The sequence below is a fragment of the Chaetodon trifascialis genome, chromosome 5 (genome assembly GCF_039877785.1).
Source record: "Chaetodon trifascialis isolate fChaTrf1 chromosome 5, fChaTrf1.hap1, whole genome shotgun sequence".
NCBI classification, from domain to species: Eukaryota; Metazoa; Chordata; class Actinopteri; order Chaetodontiformes; family Chaetodontidae; genus Chaetodon; species Chaetodon trifascialis.
In genome coordinates, this window is record NC_092060.1 from 13,996,312 (window position 1) to 14,018,934 (window position 22,623).

General features: G+C 42.4%; 1 protein-coding gene across 11 annotated transcripts; it reads right to left on the bottom strand.

Annotated features, from left to right (window-relative positions):
• Window positions 1–1,068: 1,068 nt before the first annotated feature.
• Window positions 1,069–16,248, bottom strand: LOC139331495 (UDP-N-acetylglucosamine--peptide N-acetylglucosaminyltransferase 110 kDa subunit). Of its 11 annotated transcripts, none has more exons than XM_070962980.1 (22): window positions 15,852–16,248; window positions 13,679–13,829; window positions 12,544–12,787; window positions 12,122–12,190; window positions 8,581–8,697; window positions 8,396–8,475; window positions 7,735–7,930; window positions 7,495–7,635; window positions 7,270–7,370; window positions 6,956–7,109; window positions 6,383–6,484; window positions 6,088–6,267; window positions 5,589–5,747; window positions 5,312–5,401; window positions 5,028–5,153; window positions 4,688–4,858; window positions 4,034–4,150; window positions 3,498–3,668; window positions 2,934–3,086; window positions 2,559–2,811; window positions 2,338–2,461; window positions 1,069–2,259 (listed from the first exon to the last, which is right to left on the bottom strand). In XM_070962980.1, exons 1-22 carry the CDS (start codon window positions 15,886–15,888, stop codon window positions 2,085–2,087), a joined length of 3,111 nt encoding a protein of 1,036 aa, XP_070819081.1. In that variant the 5' UTR covers window positions 15,889–16,248; the 3' UTR covers window positions 1,069–2,084. The 11 variants fall into 11 exon arrangements, with proteins under 11 accessions (XP_070819081.1, XP_070819080.1, XP_070819077.1 ...); XM_070962979.1 differs by having other exon boundaries at window positions 7,495–7,647; window positions 15,852–16,238; XM_070962976.1 differs by having other exon boundaries at window positions 13,679–13,859; window positions 15,852–16,220.
• Between the last annotated feature and the right edge of the window lie 6,375 nt (window positions 16,249–22,623).

Below are 22,623 nucleotides of genomic sequence, written 5' to 3' on the forward strand. Positions count from 1 at the left end.
GTCGACCAATCGGGGTGGGCTTCAAAGGACGCAGGCGGCGCCTTGAGACGACAGAGATGACGCGATGACGTCCCGTCCACGCACACTGACGAGCGCCTTAAAGCAGCAGTCAACAACCTTTTTGCGACACGGACAGGTTTCATGTAAAGCAATAATTTACCGGACCGGCATAGAAACAAATACAACAAATTATTCAAAATACAGCTCACCATTACCCTGAAGGTGGTTGTTGTAATTAGTGGGAGCCCTGCGCTTGTTTCTCTTCAACTGGAAGGCTTCACTGCCTCATTTGCGAGCCACACATCACACAGAGCGGGCTTGGTGCGTGAGAATCACCTGAAGCAATAAACCCGTATTTTAAGTAGGACTGGTGATATTGTCTCTTAAATGAAGCTTTCTTTTCTTGGGAGTTGTAGGCTCTTCTTCTTCTGTCTCATCATTTGGCTTTTTCCCCTTTCCGAAGAAGCTCTCCAGAGACGTTTGTTTTTTACTCATACCGTTTAACGTCACCGCGACGAGCAGTTTGACATGTGTCCAGTGGTTGGGGACCGCTACCTTAAGGATTCAAGACGAACACACCGCATCGACATACGCTTATTCCAGTATTGTCCCATTCAAGTTTGAGGTACTTGTACTGAGTATTTGTATTAAATGCTACGCTATTCCTCTTTTGCAGGGAAATCATAAAAACTATTTGTGAAACATATTGTTTACAGATTTACCTAGTGGTCTTTTGGTTAAAATTAGCTCAAGCAACATCACAATGAACTTTTACTGTAGCAACTATTTTTGGCATTGTGATATTACTACATTTACTTAAGTAGATGATATGAATACATGCTCCGTGAATGGTCTTTTCCATTCCGACATGTTCAAGAATCATGAATAACATTAGTATCAATGGAGAGCATGTGTGTCTGAAAATGTAATGAAACGTTTTAACTCAATTTCTCCATTCAAATAAGTCAAAATCTACTGCAGTATCATTCTGTATTTTTGAAGTGCTGCAACATCTGACCACCAATCCTACAATCCTATGCTAGCTTTCAAAGCAAGGAGACAAAGGTTGGCTTCAACTTTTTATTGTTTCTAACAGGAGCTGAATCAAGTGAGCGGGAAAGACAGTACAGAGTTTTGCCATCTTTATTTTTTTTTTTTTAATTATGTTGAGAGCCTTGTGGCATCATTGACAGCATACAGTTAACGGACAATACAAAAAGACAAACAGCTTAGAAAATACTTACCTAGGCCGTTCCTGGTTTGAGTGATTAAAAAACAATGTTAACAGCTCTGACAGCTAAACTTAAATTTCGGCCCTTTCAATCTAACTGAACCTCCTTTCTCCAGCTTTGTCCAATCATCTTTACAAGCATGGCGTGACATCAAACAGGACAACAGCTACTGAACATACTCCTTGACTCCTTGATATTAACAAAATTAATAAAAGTTGGCATTTGGTGCGGGGGAAGAAGTCTCCATCTAGACCATATTCCTCAAAACTTGCACATCTACGCATTGTAGTAATTTAATAACAGCTTAAGACGAACTAAAGAGCAGCTGCAACCTATATTTCGCAATTCCAAGTTAAAGCTGATGAAACTGAAGTCAGAGTTACAATTTTCTTGGTGCAACATTGTCCTTTAAAAACACACAACACTCTTAATCCATTTATAAATAGATCAACAAATAATGATGGCTGGGCATTCCCTCCACAAGCTGCAATTAGTCCTGTATGCACACAGACAGGAGAAAAGGAAATCCACTGATCCAAGTACTAAAGGGGTAAGCACGGCATCCACAATCCTCTCATGCTCACCTAATATACTGTGTTTTAGGACAAGAGTCTCAGAGGAGGTGCCTGAAAGTCTCAGGCTCGATCTGGCTCAGGAAATGCAGATGTGTGATGCAATGACAAATGTGATGGAGGATAAATGTGTACATCTGTCGGCTCTTTTACAAATAAAGAGTTCCATTATAATAAATGATAGAGATGGAGACAATCATTCAGGGTGAGGGCTGGAGTGGAAATTGATGGCTGGACATGGTTGGGGTATTACAGCAAAAGAAATCTGCGTGCTTCTAGTTCAGGCATTGTCACTGGTCTCTACTGTCTGGACCAGGTGTTCTGGCTTGTTGCCATTGCTATGGTGCTCCCACATCTGCAGGTAGAGCCTCTCCAGGTCCATTGTGTACTGCTTGGTGTTGAAAAGAGGGCTGCAGATTCGCTGCTTCCAAACACGTGCTCTGACCATCTTCAGGCTACAGGAGAAAAATAAAATGGTCAGACTTTTTCTTTGCAAGAATGTTTTTTCAAAAGTCAGATCAAATTCTACTTACTATTCCATGTCAGATCCCAGTTTGACTGCTATGTCCTCATAGTCCTGGCGACTCTGGGCTATTAGCTCAGGGCAGCCCAGACAGTTGAGTTGTGAGGCGGCCACGCGGGAGGCAAGGGTCTCACCTTTAGAGAGGTTTACAATTAAATAGCAGCATTCACTTTTCACCAATTTATAAAAATCATAATAAATAAGACCATTTGTGATGTCTCGTGTTCTAACCTGGCATGGTCACCATGGGTGTTCCAGCCCAGAGGACATCCATGCCCGTGGTATGGCCATTGCATAGCGGAGTGTCTAGGCAAACGTCAGCAAGCTGGCCCCTTCTCACATGCTCCTCCTTGGGAGCCACAGGAGAGAAAATAATGCGAGAGCCAGGCAGGCCCATGTTCTGAGCGTACTGTTGGATGTTTGGCTCGCCAACAGCAGGGAAACGAAGAAGCCATAGCACACTGTTGGGCACACGCTTCAGGATCTGCAGGAAGAGGAGAGTTTTCACACAGATTTTTATCAGATCCTAAGAAATCCAGCAATACTATTTTTATATTTTAAATGCAGAGTTGAAGGAGTTGTTATAACCAAGTGTGTCTAACTTACGTTGGCCCACATCTGAAGGGTAGGGGGGTCGATCTTGTAGAGCTGGTTGAAGTTGCAGTAGACGATGGAGTCCTCTGGCAGGCCATACTGGGAGCGGGTTGTCACAACAATTGTGCGTGGCACCTCCTCCCCAGTGGCAGCTTTGTTATTGATCTAAAATAAATGAGAGAACAGTGTTTCTTAGGGGGGGGAGCAGCCTCAATGCTTTTGCTCTAAAGCTTTATTAAGTGTGACAGCTTCTTTGCTGTTTGAACCCCCAAACCAACTGGTGACAACATGCTGTCTGGGAAGTCATGACAGTATCATAAATTGTACAGCAAATCCCTGGTGCCACCATTTCCCTCACCAACAGTTCTGTGCTTCCACCTTACTTAAATAAAGACATCATACCTGTGAGGACACAATCTCAGGGACTAAAACCTCATCTGCTGAAAAGATCTGGAAAAGCAGCAAGCTAAATTGAATTGTTGGTCTTGCCTTGTTTCTGCGATAGATGTTTTGTACGCATGTGACAACCCTGAAGATTTGAATTTACATAGACAAGCGCATCCACGTTAGACATACCTGTGTGGTGGCCAGGCCATTGCTGACAGTGAAGCCATTTATTGTAACCTGGATTTGGCCTTGGTTGATCATGTTGATGATTGCTTCGGCCGCTGTATTCATGGGGATTACAGGCATGGACAGAGCTCCGTTTGTGTCACCGGCAGAGTCCTGGTTGTTGTCACACTTCATCTAGTCACAGTGAATAATTTCAACTTTTAAATTATGGTTCAACTCCAAGTCCCTCTCCAATGCTAATTTTTGACTGCACTGCATATTAACATATTTTAATGATTTTATCATAGAAACTCTTATCTGACTCAGATATCAATGTGGAATTTCTCATTAACATACCCCAAGGACAAAAATGACAAACTAAGTCATTGTTGTGTTCTGCTGTCACTGAGACTCAACATCGATATAAAATTAACAAATGGTCAAACACTACCACCTACAGGTCCAAAACCTAACTATAGTGCCTCACACAAAACTCACTGGTTGGTCAACAGTACACCCAAAACAACAACTTGCTTTTCAAGGTTAAGGAATTCTCATACCTTTATCACTTTCACATCTGGCAGACTGTCCAAGAAGGCCTTCAGATCAATACCGTTTAGAACAATGCGGTTGTCAAAGATGTGTCCATTAGACTTGAAATCAATCACTGCCTTTTTCTGTGGATCAAAGAAAACAAATGTTAATCATCAAAAAACTTTAAAACCCTACAGCCCACCAGCAGCTTTGAAAGGCATGTTTCTTAAAATAAATTCAAAATTATTCCATTTATCATAGCCAGAAACTAAAAACAATAATTATCACAGGGTTGTCAAATTTCCAGCTGTCCATGAACGGATCATGTATCACATACACAAATTTAAGTTTAAAATAGTGCTATTTCATCTAAACCGCTTTATTCTGTGTCTCCCTTAAATCAGATCTAATCAAAAATGTTAAATTCTGTGATGTTCAGCACAACTGGGAAGCTTTGACTGACTAGACGGACAACAACAGTCATGTGTACAGAATTCAGTGAAAGTTCAACTGATGTGCAGGCCTTGTCTACAGAGAGCGGACGACAACAGAAGTTCGAAGCAGAGGTGGTAAAAATGTGAGTAGTTCAATATCTAAAGCATGTGGAAACGCCTGGTAACCGCTTTGGGTTCTGAGGATTAAACAAGATGCTCAGCTGAGCAATGTGAGGATGGACAAACCTTGAGGTGAGGGAACATGTTGGCATGGTCTCCAATAAAGAAAGTATTGGGCATGTAGGCCAGTTTCTCAGAATACTGCTCGGCTACTTCAACAGGCGACGTCTCCTTGTCAGAGATGATGTAGTCCATGAAGGGCGCCCCGCTGGTTCCAGGGTAACCCAGCCACATTGCCTGTTGAATGGGTAGAAATAAACAATCATTAGTCCATTGCTAACATTTTGTTTTACTCTTATCAACAGATCAGACTAATATGACTGTGAAGGGCAGTTATGTACTTGCACAGGTGACATTTATCCCCATGATACAACTGTGTCAATCAGAAATCATATGCAGCGCTCACCTGAACAGGCGCAGGGCGGAGGGCAAACAGCTCGTTTCGTGCTCCCTTGGTGTATCCATTCATGTTGACCAGAATATGGACTCCATCCTGGTGAATACGATCAGCTGCCTTGCCGTTGCAAGGAATCTGGAGGAGAGAGGTGACAGTTTCAGTAAAAATTGTTTTTGAAATCACATACAACAGCCCCTTTTTTTTTAAAATGACCGGTCGGTTAAAATTTCACAGCCTTAAGGTTAACAGACAACAAATATACTGATACTGATGAAGAAGCAACTCCAGGTTACCTGTGAGAGGTCTGTGAAATGATGAGCCTCTGCTACCACTTTCACACGGAAGTTGGTGCTGTCGTCAGGGCTGAGCGCATAGCAGAACACCTTGGAGAGTAAAAAAATGAATGGGAGACTTAGAGTATAAAATATACAGAGAAATTGTCAACGATTTTAGTCAACCCCATGTATCATTTACTTAAAGAGCACACACTGTAATAAGCACTACATACACTTGTCAGGTCAAGTTTATCATTTTTAGAGTTAATTAAAATTGTAATAGTTATGGACATACCTCAAATTTCTCAGGATTGTGCATTCCAGGAATGGACTGCATCAGGTGGGAAGTCGGGTGGTTGCCAAAGTCAGAGCTGACGTAACCAACACGCAGACGTCCACCGCTGGCCTTCAGATCCTTCGGATGCTCATAAGCAGGTTTGTGCAGTGCATTGATCTGTGGAATAAACAAGAGTGTAAGCTTACAACTATAGCAAAAGAGACAATTTTAGTTTGAGTTACATTCATTGTAACAATGGTGGACGAATACTGAACAGTGAAAAACAACCACTGATTCATCTAAAATCATGTCCAACCTTATACCATACTCTCTTCCCTGCAAGCAACCCATTCACCACCAGCTTTCACTTCTTTTTCTACAAAGAATATATCCAGCGTCTCTGCTATCCCTTACCTTCCCCATATCCCTGCAGACAGCCACTGCCATCACCAGCCACCTTCCACCCAACCCCCCCAAAAACAAATTAAAGTTTACTTGCTTTGATCAGTGCGTGTACCTTGTCCAGGCAAAGGTTTCCATGGCGCTCTGCAATGGCCTTGCGGAAGCCGTGAGAGAGTGGATATAGCATGCTGTGGTGTGGGTGCACTGAAGGCAAGCGGTTCTTATCCAGCTGGTCAGCCACAATGCTCACAAGCTTCTTCATCCGCTCATCATAATCTGTCCAGTCACACACAATCTGACCGAGTGACAGGAATAAGTTAGAAAATGAACTTGTAATTCACCAGCAGCAAAAAGTAAATGACTATTACATGTACTGTAAATATTTGACAAAGACATGAGCATGTAACAACCTGCAGGCAATGTGCCAAGTTGCAGTAAGCATCAGGGAAGTCTGGCTTGAGTTTCAAGGCTGTACGGTAAGATGCAATGGCCTCTGGGATGTTTCCAGAATCCTAATAGTCAAGAGACACATTGCAATACAAAATAAAAATGCATGAAATCGCAGAAACAAAGACAGCAATACATTCTAGGTGGTCAGCAATTAAAAAGAAAAAGTCATTTGAAGACAGTAATATTGCAACGATCCCTTCCCTGAAAGAAGTCCATTATCAGTTGCTTGACACAGGAATAAAGTGCAATCCTACATATGCGATTTTAACTAACACGAAACAATCAGTCAGTTGTCTGTTACTGATTAACTCCTACTTTTTTCTAGACAGGTACAATTGTCATCTGAGTTTTATTGAGAGAAAATAATTGGGATTTCATTGCTGTTTGAGCTGCTGGGTCATTACAGCTGTATACTGAAGCATGCAGCACTCCAAGCAACCTGGAGGTAGGTCCAGAGCTATGGTGATATGACAATTCTGAAACCAATCAGTTGTCATAACTGCAAAAAATAAGGGAGTAAAAGTTAGTCCTACCTTGTGGATAGAGGCCAAATTGCTGTGAGCATCAGCAAAGGCAGGGTTGATCTGGATGGCACGCGTGTAGCATTGCAGCGCTCCCTGTACATCTTGCATTTCCTTCAGTGTATTGCCCATATTTGAGTAGGCGTCAGCAAATGTGGGGCTGATTCTACATTCAAAGAGGAAAACTGTTTAAACACCACATACCTGTATACCCAAATCTAACTTGTGTCAGTTGACTTGCGACCACTTACAAAAGACTGAAAAAAAGAACACGGCCACGTTATTATAAACTAAGTCAGCAGGTACCTTTAGTATAGTTTACAAACCTGATGGCCTCCTTGTAGTGCATGAGTGCCTCCTGGAGTTTACCCTGCTGCTGCAGGACACTGGCCAGGTTAGAGTGAGCCGCTGCAAACTCCGGGAACACCTAACGGAAAACAAAAAGGGTTATTAAGAAGAGCAGCTCACAAGAGATATGCTCACATTTACATTTAGAAATCATGATGGTCTTGTTAAAACAGATCAACAGAAAACATTAAATCCTTACTCACCTCCAGTGCTTTCCTATAGAGCTGAACCGCCTCCTCGATGTTGCCCTGCTCCCGCTTGATATTGGCTAAATTGTTAAGAGAGTCAGCATGGGTTGGACACAAACGCAAGGCAGTATTGTAGCACTCTTCTGCTTCAGACACCTGGGAAAGACACTGAAAGTGAATTTTAAGTAACCTTCAATGTTAATTCAAGATTTTGGTATTTATGACTGAGATGGGATACACATAGTACTGCCTTACATTGCCTTTCTCCTTCAGGGCATTTGCCAAATTGCAGTAGGCATCGGGGAAGTGGGGCTGCAGTTCAATAGCACGACGGTAGGTGTCAATAGCCAGATCAATCAGGCCTTGCTCATAGTAGACACAGGCCAGGTTTCCATGGACAACTGCATGGTTTGGACTGAGACTCAGGGCTCTTAGGTATCCAGCCACAGCTCTGGAAACATTGGATAAGGTGCAGGCACAAGTTATCCTCAAGATCAATATTTTGCCAAACTTTGAAACTGTAATAGTTCTCATCTTTTTAAACAAGCCATTAAGGGCATTATCAGTGTAACAGCAGGATTGTACACAAATTAAGATCCATAACTTCACAAATGTTGGAGGACATTGCATACTGGTACAAATACATTGCTGAACATAAAACCACTGTTTCAGCAGGCGAGTTACAGCCCTGCCCATGATGGCAGGTCTGTAGATGCAGCAAATTTCGCCCTGCCTAAACAAGTCTATGTGAAGACACAACTCCAGTGATCAACTCAGTCAAGGAGGTTACAGAATTGACTAAGTTCCTGACTCATTCAACTTTCCACACAGGGTGTGGATTTTAAAAAACAAAGGATTAGACACAAATGTTCAAAGGGAGTATCATACTGTTTACCATGTCATGATTCACACTCACCTGTCAAAGATGCGAGCTTCCTTCAAAACATTTCCTAAATTTATGTATGCATCAAGGAAATTTGGATCCAGGGTCACTGCCTAAAAATTGAGACAGAGCTTTAATAAACATGAAACAACAGAAGAATATACCGAGACAAAAAGTAATAGGGTGGATAAATTTTTACAAAACATTATGCAGCTGACCTTTTCAAAATGGTGTATGGCCAGCCATATCTCTCCCTGGGCATTGAACACACAGCCCAGGTTGCTCCAAGCCACTGCAAAGTTGGGCTGAGTCTCAATGGCTTTCAGGTAACAAGCCTTCAGTGGGTTTACAATGAAAAACCACAGGAAAGGAGGAGAAGAGGTAGAATGGGGGAGGTATAGTATGTAGAGGGGAGGGCAAGGGATTGTAAAATAAAAACAAATAGATTGAGAATAAAAGTAAGAAAAAACAAAAAGGGCAGAGAAAGCAAAATTAGTGACTACCCTCCATCATGGCAAAAAGTGAGTCTACAGCATGGGCTCGTGTGCGCTCAAGTCTGCCGCGCTAAGCTGCATTGCTTTTTCCTACGCTGCGCAGATCCAACCAACCCCCACACTAAAGCCCTCATCCTTCAGTTATGACCACATTCTTAACAAATGCAGTGGTCCCCACATTAGGCACAATCTGTGCTGTCCTGTAAAGTATCAACACTAACTGGTTCTGTGGTTCAAACCCAAAGTAGTAACTGTAATATTAAGATCTGTATATATATATATATCTATAAAAGTTTTATATATATTTGTATGAATGCTGTGTAGTTTATGTGGGCATAATCTCACAACCTAGGATGTTGGACAGTTCGTGCAAGTGATGGTCCCTGTAATGCATGCGCAACAAACGCAGGCGCGCGTTGTGTGTTTCTTTTGCCACCACAACCACATTGCACCATATAATGCTGCTTGCGTGACCTTGCTCCTGGCAAAGGTCAATGCTTCGCTGCTGCGCCCGCTGAATGGCCAGGTGAGACAGCTACAGACCAACAACCCCTGGCAGAACAACTGCAGCACCAGACTGGCACACACACAGCACCCATTAAGTATCTCAGAACAAAGGGGGGGGGGGGGGGGGCATTGTGGGGGATTGACGAATCAACCAGTGGCTACAAAGGGATATCTAAGACAAGGGGGCTTTGGAAATACATAGCCAATAAATACTAAACAGCCATCTGTCATCGAATTATTATTGAATTTCATGTCAAAATATCAGAAGCCAATCATGTCTGAGATGTGGGTGCATTTGGGAGCGAGGCTGGTTGTGAGCGGGGAGAGGTCCGCAACCAACAGGCCAAAGGGATTGAGGGGTATGGGGTTCGCATGCTTGCGCTTGCCGCCTTTTTGGTTGCTTGGAGGGTATCGCTGCGCAGCCCCTGCGCTACTGCAGACTCACAGCGCACTATCTGCATCATCAGAACGCTGCAACTCCAAATAAAGAAGGAAAAACAAAACAAAATAGGAAAAAATAAACAACATGTAAGAGTTAGAGGGATCTTACTTGATTTTCACGATTATTGCTTCCAAATCCAAGTTTCTTTTTACTTAATACAGAATTGGGAAATTAGTATAGCATATTTTAAGAAATGCTTACTGTCATTTGTTAAGTTACTTTTTTTCTTTTGGTCTTCAAAGGAAGCCACAAGACAGAGGAGCTCAAGCATGAAGTGAGGTGGTTTTTCTTTTGTTGGCAGTTACAAACCCGTTACCATATTTTTGGACTTTGTCAGAGTGGTGGCCGCAGCTGGCTGGAAGAAGAGGAGAGGACTGAGGCTGCCCTAGTGTTCCTTTCCGCCAGGCACCTACGCAGGAATAGTGTCACCCACCTGAAACCTTCTAAATAACAATATCAGTTGTGGAAAAAACCAAAAGAGACAAAATCAGAAAACAAGATCGTTAGTAAAAGTTTTCAAACAATACATTCTTTTTTTAATATGGAAAAAAAACTGGTTTCTTCCAAATCACAACAAACATAAAAACAAACTATTCTTAGTTTTCTCGTTCATGCAATGAATGTTTCATTTCAAAAAAACAAAAGAAATGCCTTGAGGGTAACTGGGAGGGAAGAAAGGCTTTGATGTGTTCAGTTTATCAGCAAAATATAGTCAGGCTTCCGGTTGTCCATCAATTCGGTTTTCATTTCAGACTACAGGAGGGCAGTTACTGGCTTGATCTTGCCCAAATGAACTGATCCCATTTCTTTGGGAATATTACATATTTGAAGGAAAAGGGAACAAGTATCAATCATTGCTTTTCTTTTAATATTTTAGCATTTTCATGAAATATCTTTGAAACTTTGATTTCTTTATCCTGGCCTGCTTTCTTGAATCCTGGCCAATGGGATAGGGAGAAAAATCTGTGGTGTAATTATTTGTATCTAGAATCCTCCACAGCTCTGAAATAAAGAAGTCATCGCTGTTGCTGCGCTTGCTTCTGTCTTTCTAACCCAGCATCTGACGCAGGTGGTGGAGTACAGATTGTGAGCTGTCTGCCTGACGCCACTTGGACCAAGGCACTTGAGAATGACCTCACTTAAACCCAGTTTGACATGCTATTCAATAGGAGTGGATATCAGCACAGACAACCAGCTCGGTAAAATTTTCATCATCAACCATTGTCAAAACTACAGCATGTGTGCAGAAAAGCACTGTTGGGGTGTGCCTGAGCACTCACTGTGCAGAGGTGAAAGGTCAGGAAGACAGCTCTGAGCGCGCACACTCCACCAATCCTCAGCGAGCGCGCGGGAGGGTGGAGCGACAGAGCAGGAGAGCTTGTGACTCCCTGATGCTCCTCCCCACTCCTTCCCCCCCCCTCAAGCACGAAATAAGATGGCCTGTAACCAGTGGCACAACTCCACATCTCCAGATTTGATCCAACCCAGGGACCCCAACCCTCTCATATAGATGCAAGTTTAAAAAGGACAATGTGAAGTGTAACAGTCACACGCTGGCAGTAACTGTACTGACAGCAAACTCATACTAAAAAGCCTGTCATTGGGCATGTCCTAAACCGTACTGGAGAACCGTGGTTAGGTTAGAAACCATCTTATCTTTTGCACTGCAAAGGTAAACTAGCTTCTCATCAGTTCATATATTCTTCAAAGACCGAGCCAGCATTTTCCCTCCAAAAATCAACAATGTGAAAATGCATGGGCCAAGGTCCAAAGAATGACAATACAGATTCATCTTTATGATTTTAAAACTCCAGCCTTTCTTCCTGAAAGGGGAGGGACTGACCTCTGGCAAAAGGTCGGGGTAAAGCAAAAGGCATTGGGACTAGAGTGACACAGGGTGGGGACAAATGTAATAAATGTCCTACACTAAGAAACCAAAAACATGAAGCTGCCTAAAAAGTAATCAACAGAAAATGTGTGTACTGTGTTTAAAGAAAAAAAAAAAAAAAAAAGAAGAAAATCAATCCAGGCCAATATTTCTTTTTACTAAATTGTGGGGGAGAAGCTCACTGCGATTTCAAGAAGTCACAAAAAGCTACCATCTCCTGCCCTTCATTTGGCCAAGGGGGGGTGATGGGTAAGGATTCGAATTGGCTTAAAAATGTTAGAGGAACAAGGAAAATCATCTATGGCCTTAGTGGTGTGACACAAAAAACAAAAATGTATGGACAAGAAAAAGAAAAAAGAAAGAAAGAAAAATCTACAACGAAAATACAAACAACACATCTACACAAAGGCCAACCCACTGTAACATACCTTAGCCTCTTCCAATCGCCCAAGGGCTTTAAGCAAGTTACCCAAGTCACTTCGTACACAATAAAGATCCTGGAAAAAAAACAACAAACAAACATTTTAATTTTACTGCTATTTGAATTGCCTCCAAATAAGTTTAAGTATATTCAAAGGACAACATAACACCCCCTGAAACTCTGGTCTTTGCTGACCTTCACTGGTTGACTTTGCACCTTGCTGTAATTAAGTTCAAATGTTCTCCAGGAACAACAGAGGTGCAACAGAGCACACTTCTGACCACAAAAAACCACACCTATCAGTGATCCTGGGTGTGGTCAGATTGAAATAGGCTTGAGACTTTCAACCAGAAAGGGCTACAAAGCACTGCTTTTCAGCAGGGTATTAAGTTACTCTTTAAGGATTTCAACACAAGGCATGTCACCTACAGGGTTATACTGTAATGCAGACACGTAAGCCTGCACTGCTCCCTCCATGTCCCCTGCGGCCACCAGAGCTGCAGCCAAGTTGATGTATCCGTCGATAAAATCTGGCTTCAGTCTCAGAGCATGGCGATAATGTTCTATGGCCTCCTGCAGTTGGCCACGCTCCTTGTACACATTCCCCAGGTTGGAGTAGGCCTCAGCCAACATGGGATTCTGTTTGATGGCCAAGGTACTGAAGTGAGCAGACCTGTAGGGAACAGAATGGTCACAATCCTGAGGGGAGTGTGTAGTAGTTGTAGTTGTGCAGAGACAGCAGCACGTTGTTCGTGGTGAAATGGAGGAACTTGTTTTAAAGCATATGGGTAAATGTTTAAACAACACAATGAAATGAATATCCTTCAAACATTAATGCAGACTGTACAACACCCATCTTACTGAGGTCCAAACATACAGAATCGATCGTTTAAAGGTCGACTGTGTAAAGTAATTACCATGCTGCAGGATACTCCAAATGAAGCTGTGTGTGTTTGCACAGACAAGTGGTGCATCTACACCCCAGAGTACAAGTCAAGTTTGTTTAATGTCATGAGTAAGCACTATATTTGGCTTTGATCATTACAGAGTGCAATGCTTTTGACTAGCTACTGCTGAACAATTTACTAAACGAACAATGAAAGATCTCTAAGCAAACTGTTGACATGTATAGAACAACACTTTTAGTATTTCTTTGCATATTTTCTGCCTGTTTTTTTAAGTGCTTCTCTTGACAGTGGTACAAAAACACACTATATTCAAATTAGTTTGGAGTATACTGCTGGCATTGGGAGCACTGAAGGAATATGTATGAGTGACGAAGATCAAACATTTAAACCTGCAACTCGCAAGAACCAAAACCTTCACCATGGCACCTGCAAAGCAAGGGAGTGGCCACCACCAAAACCACGTTAGAAACATAAGAGGGCAAAGTGAGATTAAACCAAGCAACAGAATTTCCAGATGAGAGCTCAGCTCTTGCACCTGACTCCCAAGACCAGCTGTGAGCACTGAAATTCACAGAAGACCCATTATTCTATGCCACTTCCACACCACATGCAATGCACAGTGTGCATTGAGTCAGCCCCTATCCCCCACACCTCACCTGTCGAGTCTTCGGCACTGGAAGTGGATGGAGGACAGGAGCAGCAGCACACCTGTGTTATCAGGCTCCTGCCTCCACAGCTGCATGCAGTGGCGCTCAGCTGCCTCAAAGTCTCCTGACTGATACTCCCGATGCGCCAGCTCAGCCAACCCTTGGAAGGAAAGCATACGTTTTGTCGGTTCTGGAGCACCAACACAGCCGAAGGAAAGGGGGGGAACAACATGTTAGAGGTGATGGAAGAAATTAAAGCAGACAAATGAAAACAAAAAATAAAGATGATGAAGGCTATGCTGTCAATAATGGCTAACAATTTGAACTCAACTGAAAAAACCCCTATGGGTAAAATAAAGAGAGTACTGAGACCAAGTGCTATCATCATGAGCAATATTTGGAAATTTTACATTCAGATTTTAATTCCTGGGGTCACGATTAGATTAAAAATCAATAATCTATTCAAAGATACCAATTAATGTTTATTTTAGGCATGATACAATGCAAGGCTGTCTTGGAATGGCATTGCTTAGATAACTGCAAAAGACTGGCAATTGCAGGTTTAAAATTACTGCAGTTCCCTTTAGGACAAGAAACTGCAAACTCCCACACACTTATTTTTAAACATTTCAATTCAAAAATGATTTCAAACAAGACCTTCACTGAGAGACCTTTGTTATGGCTAATAAATAAAGTTTTCAGAGCTGCGGTGTGCTTTCCTGGCACACCGTTAAATTTTTGTCAATCAGTAAGGCATTTAGTGAAATACAATTTCACATAAAAGTAAACCGGGGTTACAGCCCATACTGTAGCAAAAAATAATAAAAAATCTGGAAACAAAATTAATGCATGAGATGAAAAAACAAAAACAAACAGTGGGAGCAGGGGGTGGGGGGATGCACTGGCAGGAATTCAAACGGCTGGTGACACCTTCATTTTGAGGTGAATCAAAAGCTTCACAGTACAGCTGCCAAGTCACATTTCATTAACACACAGCCATAAATAGCAGGTATCTGTAAATTCTTATTTAACATTGAAAGCATTTAATTGTGAGCCATCCTCCAATGTTTCTGCTTTTCATTACTAAACTCTTGACATCTTTCTCTTTGACATCTTTCTAATATTTTCTCAAAGGGGTCTTGCTAATACAGATGTAAAATCACTCTGAGATGAACAAACAGAATCCCTTAAGGTCAATGCATTCAGGGTGTGGCAAGATGATATAGGAGCTTTTTGATGTTGTTAGACCGTGTCCACACCCACCTGCAAACTAATGCCATAATGCCACAGCACACACTAAGATTGCAGTAGATCAGGTTCATTCATACATTACGTCATAAAACGGATGCGCAACAAGGATGGATATCGGTAGTTTCAATTACATAAATCCCATTATCATAATAAAAGACCTGACATCGGTTAAAATGCCATTAAACACGACAATCAGGTATCAGTCCCACTGATCACTGTCAGGATAAACTCGAAAACAGTCTTTAACCTTGGGCATCTACGCCAAGCATCATGGTTATGGGTTTTATGACATGGCGCTACACGGCCCTCGTTGTGTCAGTGGCCATTAACGTATAGTAACTTATAACGGTTACCATATCCAAAGGTGGTGACGTCTTTTACAGTGGAAGCCATTTTCTACGGTCAGTCGGTGAGAACCGAAATACAACGGCATCTTGATGCCGCTCCGGCTACACGTTAGCTAACTTAGCTAGCGTTAGCTAACGATATTGTGATCTCGTTTTGAAACAAAACCCTTAACGAAAACGTCACACTCCCATTAGTGGTCCATAATTTAACGTCAATACAACGTTTTTACGCTTGTGGTCGTCAAACTGACCCTTTTAAGACATTTTAAGAGAAAGAACCGTTACGAATAATCTGCTTCACATTATATTAACCATGCTACATGACAATTGGCCAGAGACCGAAGCAACATGGACAGCAGAGGTATAAACTTGGCCTAAAGTCACTTTGTCAGTGGCGTCTCACTCAGGTTTGTGAGGCGACAACATGCTGCATCGTTGAAAGCCTAATGCAACTGCTTACCTGGTTTTAATGTTAACCACTGGCTCTCGCCTAGCACTACAACACGACATGGGGTCGTCTTCACCGCTTGCTACGTTACTTGCCATCAACTGTAACGTTACTTAACTAAACAGAGGCAACAAACCTGTGCTATCAGCCACGTTTCCCACTGAGGTCGCCATCTCCTCAGTCTTCGTGTCTTGCACGGTGGTCGTCAATGTGTCTTCTGGTGGGTAACAGTTTCAGAGAAAGATGTAAGACGAACGGTCGTCTTTCTTCGGCTGCGGCCAGCAAACACGTTGCCAGGCGAGCTAAGTAGCTAACCTAACCTTTGATTTTCTGTACCTCGTACGGGGCGTACTAAAGAAATTCCAGTGGTCGGTTTAAAGCTGGGTAATGATCAATCATCTAATCTCGCTGAACTACCTCACTTTTCACTATCATTGGCTCGAGTGTTGTTGTAAAATTAAGGCTCGCTCTCTCGGCACAACAAAGCGTTTATGGAACATAAAATGGCGAAATGGGTGGAACTAATTTTTGACAGAAACTAGATCCGCGCATCGACATCACGAGGAAACGTGTGTAAAAGTGTAATAAATGTGCTGTTTGTAAAATAGTCGTTCATAGCACGCGGGCATGGAATGCTGCTTACTGACCATGCGTTATTAATGGCATCATGCAAAATAAACCAATTCCGAATGTTATTGCGCGGAAGAACACGTTGGCGCAGTGAGACGGAGTGCAAATGAATCAGAGTGTTCTAGAAAAAGGCAGCCAGTGCGTCATGCATCCGTGGGATAACGTCCATGCAGATTTTCATGTAGCACAAAATTAAACTACATGTTTGACATGCGAGAGTGTACAGTCCAAGATCACAGATGAAAAGAATAATACAGGAAAATCATGTGATGCAATGATGAGCTCGTTTTGGTTAAGGTAGTCTTTAATGCAGCCTGCAGCATACTGTGCATTCAAGTTAGAAAATGTACCTGTACACAGTGAAGTACACAACTTTAAACATGAAGGTACCAGAATGAATATTTCCCAATAATTTAATTTGCATTTTTGACAAGAATAGGCCCAAACAAATGCAGATAGGTAGTTTTGTGAGTGCAGAGATTAAACCTGCGCTGGGAATAAGAATCAGTGTAAGCAATAGAAAACAGATCCAAATGTAAACATGCTGTAGTGTACTGTTCTGTGTAGGTAAATTCATTAATTACAGCATAACTCCAGAGACATAAACCATATTAATTAAGGTAATTAGTCTACTTTCATTTCATAGTATTTTTTGGTGTAAATAATGGTGCCATTCCAGTGTCCAGGGACATAAAGTATTTTCAATTAAGCAGTTACCAAATCTGATTGAAGAAAAGAACAATTTCCTGACCCTAAACTACGTCTAGTTCAGGCCTTAAGCAGAACACTACCTTAGTGTAACTATTTTGTTGATCTGTGCATGAAATGAGTGCTTAGGGTCTGTAGCTTGGCTAAATGTATAGCCAGGATCCTCACACAGTTCAGTATTGAATGTAAGCCCACTGTGGTCTTCTGTGCAGATGGTATGCAGGGTTCATTTTCACCAACAGAGGGCAACCTCTGTAAACCTATTATACAGAAAGAGTCCTGCACAGTGACTTTGAGCATGATGATGACTTAGATTTTCTTATTTCTGGTGGTCCCACATATTACCTGTCTGTAGTTAGCAATATGATCTCCTGGGTTGCTCTATACTCAGGTGTTTAAAGTCATCTATTAAATAGGTGTATCACAATTCATTCCACTGAAAGAGCCCCTTCCTTCCTTTGCTGATAAAACCTATGTAAGTATTTTGGCCAACATCACAGTTTTATTACAAACACTCAGTATTCACTGACTGATGTGCCTCCTCAATCTATCTATGTTTCACACGTGTCAGTTTTAAAGATGTGGCCCATTAAGTGATAGTCATTAACCATTCACCACCATAACCATTAGCCATTCTGCCCTGAAGATGTTGAAAAGAGAGTTAATGCTTGCTGCACCCCAGTTTTTCCCATAGCCCCTCTATGGGAAAGTAGTTGACATCATTGCCCATGTTGGCTTTTCTCTGTGTGCTCAAAGCATGCATAGGGCGCAGGGTTTGTGTACTCTTCCTCACGTTCCTCTCTTCTGCTCTCACTCTTCACACTGCTCAGCGGTCACTTGTGCACAGAATGATGTCATGGGCACTGTGTGTCTATGGCAATTGCATCTGACATGCTTTATCTTTGTGCAAGCTACAGTCACTCAGAAGGCAGTCAGTGTGAACACATCTTCTGCAGCCTAAAGGGTCAGTGACAGCTCTCCACAACAGACCCTGCTTTCACACAAGCTATTTTTGGAAGCACGTGAGATCAAGAGGTTCATTCACTCACAGGTCAATTTAGACTGGTTGCTATTACAATCTCACCATAGCCTGGAGATATTGGGAGTTTTGTCGTGCTTTTTAATTGCCATGCAGGTCAGACTATTCTGTTACCAAATGAGTGGCCTAAATTATTTCAGCCCATTTATTTTAGGAAAAGATCCAATGCGAGCTGATGACCCACATTATTTGCAGTGTTTAGGAATGCCTTCCTGGATGCTTGAATTGGGTTGCTTTGGGACACTGAGGGAATTATGCGTTCATTTATTAGATATTTTTTTTGCTCCATTCAGTGACTCATAACTAAAAGCTGTTCATGTCCTATGCTTAAATGCATATTTCACTGCCATGGTCGCTCGCACACATCTGGAACAGCCAACATGGGCAAGTATCTCAGTGCCCATCTGTACTTTCAGGCTTACAGATCAATGAGTCCTCTTGATTTCTACGGCTGTGTTACTGGTGTTATGCAGAACTCCTATAATTCAGAAGCAATACAAAACCATCTATTTAAATTGCCAAGAAATGGAATTTCATTATGAAGCTGAATTTCTTTTTATGCTGCTGACATGGCAAGACCAAACTGATGATGATACCGGAACCAAGAGCATAGAAAAATAGAGAAAACAATTACATCTTTATAAATATATATCCTTCAAGATAGAATAGTTACAGCCAGTCCTGCAGCTGCTCGACTTGTTTTTAGGAATATCACTCGCATGGTAAGAAACAGCCAGTAGATGGACTATGTGCTTCCTGAATTTGTTAGCTGCTTCACACAGAACACAGTGAGGGAGGAAAGATGTCTCATAAATGAAAAACAAGAAGCAGGTGAAGATGAAATCAGTTGCAGAAAAGCAGACAACCATCATGTCTGCATGAGTCTTTATTGCTTTGGCCTGCAGCAACACACATATTTGTCACTATAAGTTTCCCTTCTGTAGGACAGACAGAAAAGAGGCACAGAACAAAGACATTTCCTCAAGAGCATCTCTGTAGCCCAGGCCAGCATACCTACTGTGACAAAGCTGGGTCACTTTTAAATATGTCAAGCTTCAAACTCATTGTGATTTAGGGTAGAGGGGTTTTGAACATGCTCTGCGGAAAACACATAAGCAGAGAGGCAGGCAGATATTGGACTTCTAGCTGCCTGCCAGGTTAATCATCAGGTACCAGCACTTTGATTCATGCTCCTGGCCTTCATTTAAGACATTTGTCAGGTGCCGACTGATGTTTTATAGCCCACATTTTGTGGTTGGATGTTGTGTCTGTACAACACAACTATGCAGAAAAATGCACTGCTGTAAACTGTTTCTGTTTGAAGTTACGCTTAATACTCATCTCTCTGGGGTTATTGTTAAATGTTACTCAGCACAGGTGGAAAAATACAGATGTATAGCAAGCTTACTTAATACTTCAGCCCTGTCTGTGTCGAAGTGTCAGAGAGTAGGAAGAGGACAGGTTAGGGCTGGTGTTTGCAGTGAAGGTGTCAGGGCCTGCCTGGTACCTCCTTTAAATCTCTGCGTTCATCACCTGTCGTCCCTCTGACCCTCTGACCCCTCTCATTTCACCCTGCCCACTCCTTTTTTTTCCTGTGTCCATCCTTGCTCCTTTCTCTGCAAGGAGAGTGGCAGCGTGGAGGACCTGGTGACACCTCTCATGACAGCTGCTGTCAGTCTCTCCTATCAGTTACATTGGCTGACTGACACCCTCTCCAACCCTGATCCTAGCTTTTATTCACCCTGTGGGAACCTTTACCACTTAAAACAGCCCCCACCTCTGGCCCAATGACCCAGTTTCTTTCCAAGGCTCCCGCCCGGTGCATTGTCAGTCAAACACATAACTTTTTCTCTTGTAATGTTTTGAGGGTATCACTGGATATGTTGCTGAATACAGGACATCTCCCAGGGTTTAGACTCAACCTCCCATGTAAAAAGTCTCCTCAGATGGAAAACTCCACTGATCCCGGCTTTGCCAGATCTCATTTAGATCCACCCGAGGGGGCATCAAGTGGCGTGCAATCTCCAGAGACGGGATGTCTGGGGTGGGGAAGGATTAGATGAGACTCCCCCTGGCTGGCTGGGGTCCTGAGCTATCTGAGAGGCCGTCCTGTTTGCCTATGTGGGTGTGTTGTGCAGTTGGGTTTCTGGTGTTGTTGTTGTATTCTGCCCCTCTGTGTGCAGCTTTAGATGAGACAGTTTGAGATTAGAACTACCAGCATGTTTAAATCGCTTGTCTTTATTATTTCACACGCTTTGTATCTTTTTCATCATGCAGCTCTGCTCTTCAGACTTGTTTTAATTTATTTTACGAGCGTGAAGTTTGCTTTCACTTGCTTGTTAAAACACTGAGTCTGCAATAAAAGGTTATCTCCGTGTTTTATCTTCAGTTTGTTTTATAGCTTCATTAACTCATTCTTTTAGATATTCATCATTCATTTGATACCCTTTTCATTTTTTATTAAGTCTTCCAGTTCAAAATGAAAGCTGACTTGGCATCAACCAGGCGTCTCCACTGCACAACACTGAAAACCTGCTCACTGCTCCTCTGTGACTTTTCCCCTCTTCTCCGCTGTAAAAAGAGCACTTGTTGTGGCCTATCCCTTTATTTGTTCAAGATCAAGTGGAGGTGGAACTTACATCTTTTAAATGAAGAACATAAACAAGCTGTCAGATACTAATCTTATAATTACCTATATACATTCTGAACACTGTGATTTCAGTGGATGTACAAGTGGGGAGATTGCTGTTGCTTTGTGGGCCTCAAGTACTCACACACCCTGATTCCACCAAATAGAACAACCACCTGCTCCACATGATGGTCTGCTCTTTTTAGATTAATGAGGTTTGTCATTCACCTGGCAGTTTCTGCCTCTTTTAGTTTCCCCTTCAGTTCCTCTAAATCATACCAATTGCTTTCCTCACCAGCAACAGTTACAGCATAATTGACTTGTGGCCAGCCCTCAGCAAATAGGGCTCGTGTTGTGTCCCATTCTCACGCAGAAGTCATCCACTTTGTAAAACCTTTTATCCAGAAAAATGGATCATCCATCACTAACCCCACTCCCCTCTTCTAGCCCCTCTCCTCCCACTTGGTTGCGTAATAGGCTGTACCTTGTGAGTCAGTCATGGTGGGGGGAACACTTTGTCCAGAAAGAAGGTCACCGCCAGAGAGTAGAAATCAGCCTCTCACCAAGCTCAGGGCACAATACACCACTGTTCACCCTAAAACCAAAGGTCTCCACTTGCCGACTTCTTATAAGCAGCTCAAGAGGAAGCCTGTGCGTTTGAACTGTACTTATTGCACCTGTTCACATGACAGGTTAATGGTTCATGATCAAATCACTATGGTCCTCTCTCTGTGTGTGAGAACTTTTCCCTCTCTGTCTTACTGATGCCATTCCAAGTTATGTAACTGCACACTATGCCACAATAAAGGATTAGACCAACTTTGAGGAGATAAGCTTCATAATAATAATAATAAGCAGCAGGAGCACGGAGCTGGTTTTCTGAACTCTGAGCGGTTTACATTTAATATGTAATCTCATACACCATCCGCAGTTGCAGCGCCTGGTCATAATTCGTAGGTAGAGCAGTTCAGTCTGCAGTCTTCTTCTCATTTGGATCCGTTTATTTGCCCTTCCTCCCACGTGGTGATTCACTATTTCCTCTCATACAGTAATTGTACAATTATTTGTGCATACAGTTGTTTGAACAGTTTACCTCCAATCTCAGCCTGCCTGTGTCTTTTCCCACCCTGCTCTTTTCCTCTCTGGTTATCCTGTTTATATGACACACACTGTAGAAATACAGCGGAAAGTGGGACTCATTTCAAGATACAATACACACTTGATATGAAGGAAAGGTTTTTGGCAGCATTTTGTAAATATTGTCACTCTAAGCTAACTTTGCTCGATGTTCGGTCCTTCCAAATGTCAGCCTGGATCTTAAAGGGAATCTCAGAGTGTTGCTGTGTTGTTTTTAGTGAATATATAGCACAGTGTCTGTTACTTTATGCATGTGCAAGACCGTACACGTGCAATCATGTCTGGCCAATTTGTGTGTTTATTCTGTGTGTGTCTGTGTGTACACAGCATAGGTCGGAAACGGGTTGGACCACAGCGGCTGTGGTAGGAACAGGGAAGGAGTCCGGAGGAAAAGGCGTTAACTGCTGCCTGTCAACTACCACATCCACATGCCCTTACCACAGGGCGCAATAAAACATACTTGAGGCAACTTCACACTCATTATAATGACAAAGTACAGATCTGACCTCCTCTGTTTTGACCTCCTCTTGTAAAATGTCATGTCACAGCAAAAATGACAAAGAGAATTTTGGGCTGAATCCATGGAGATTTGCTGTAGGAGTAAAAACTAGGAAAGTGAGGGGATAATTGGAGTAAAACTACTAATCTGTGTGTGGCTTTGAACTGTGGTTCAAACACAACACTCTCATTTTGTTCACCTCAGATTTGCACCGATAACACCCTGTTCTGACTTTAGATTGAGCTGTTCCTCAAGAGGTACAAGCA

Excerpts from the sequence above, each read along its gene's own strand:
- LOC139331495 (XM_070962973.1), bottom strand. The coding sequence starts at position 15,888 with ATGGCGACCTCAGTGGGAAACGTGGCTGATAGCACAG. Across the intron at positions 5,402-5,588 it reads ACAATCCTGAGAAATTTGAG|GTGTTCTGCTATGCGCTCAG; the intron begins GTATGTCCATAA and ends TTACTCTCCAAG. Across the intron at positions 4,151-4,687 it reads ACATGTTCCCTCACCTCAAG|AAAAAGGCAGTGATTGATTT; the intron begins GTTTGTCCATCC and ends TTTGATCCACAG.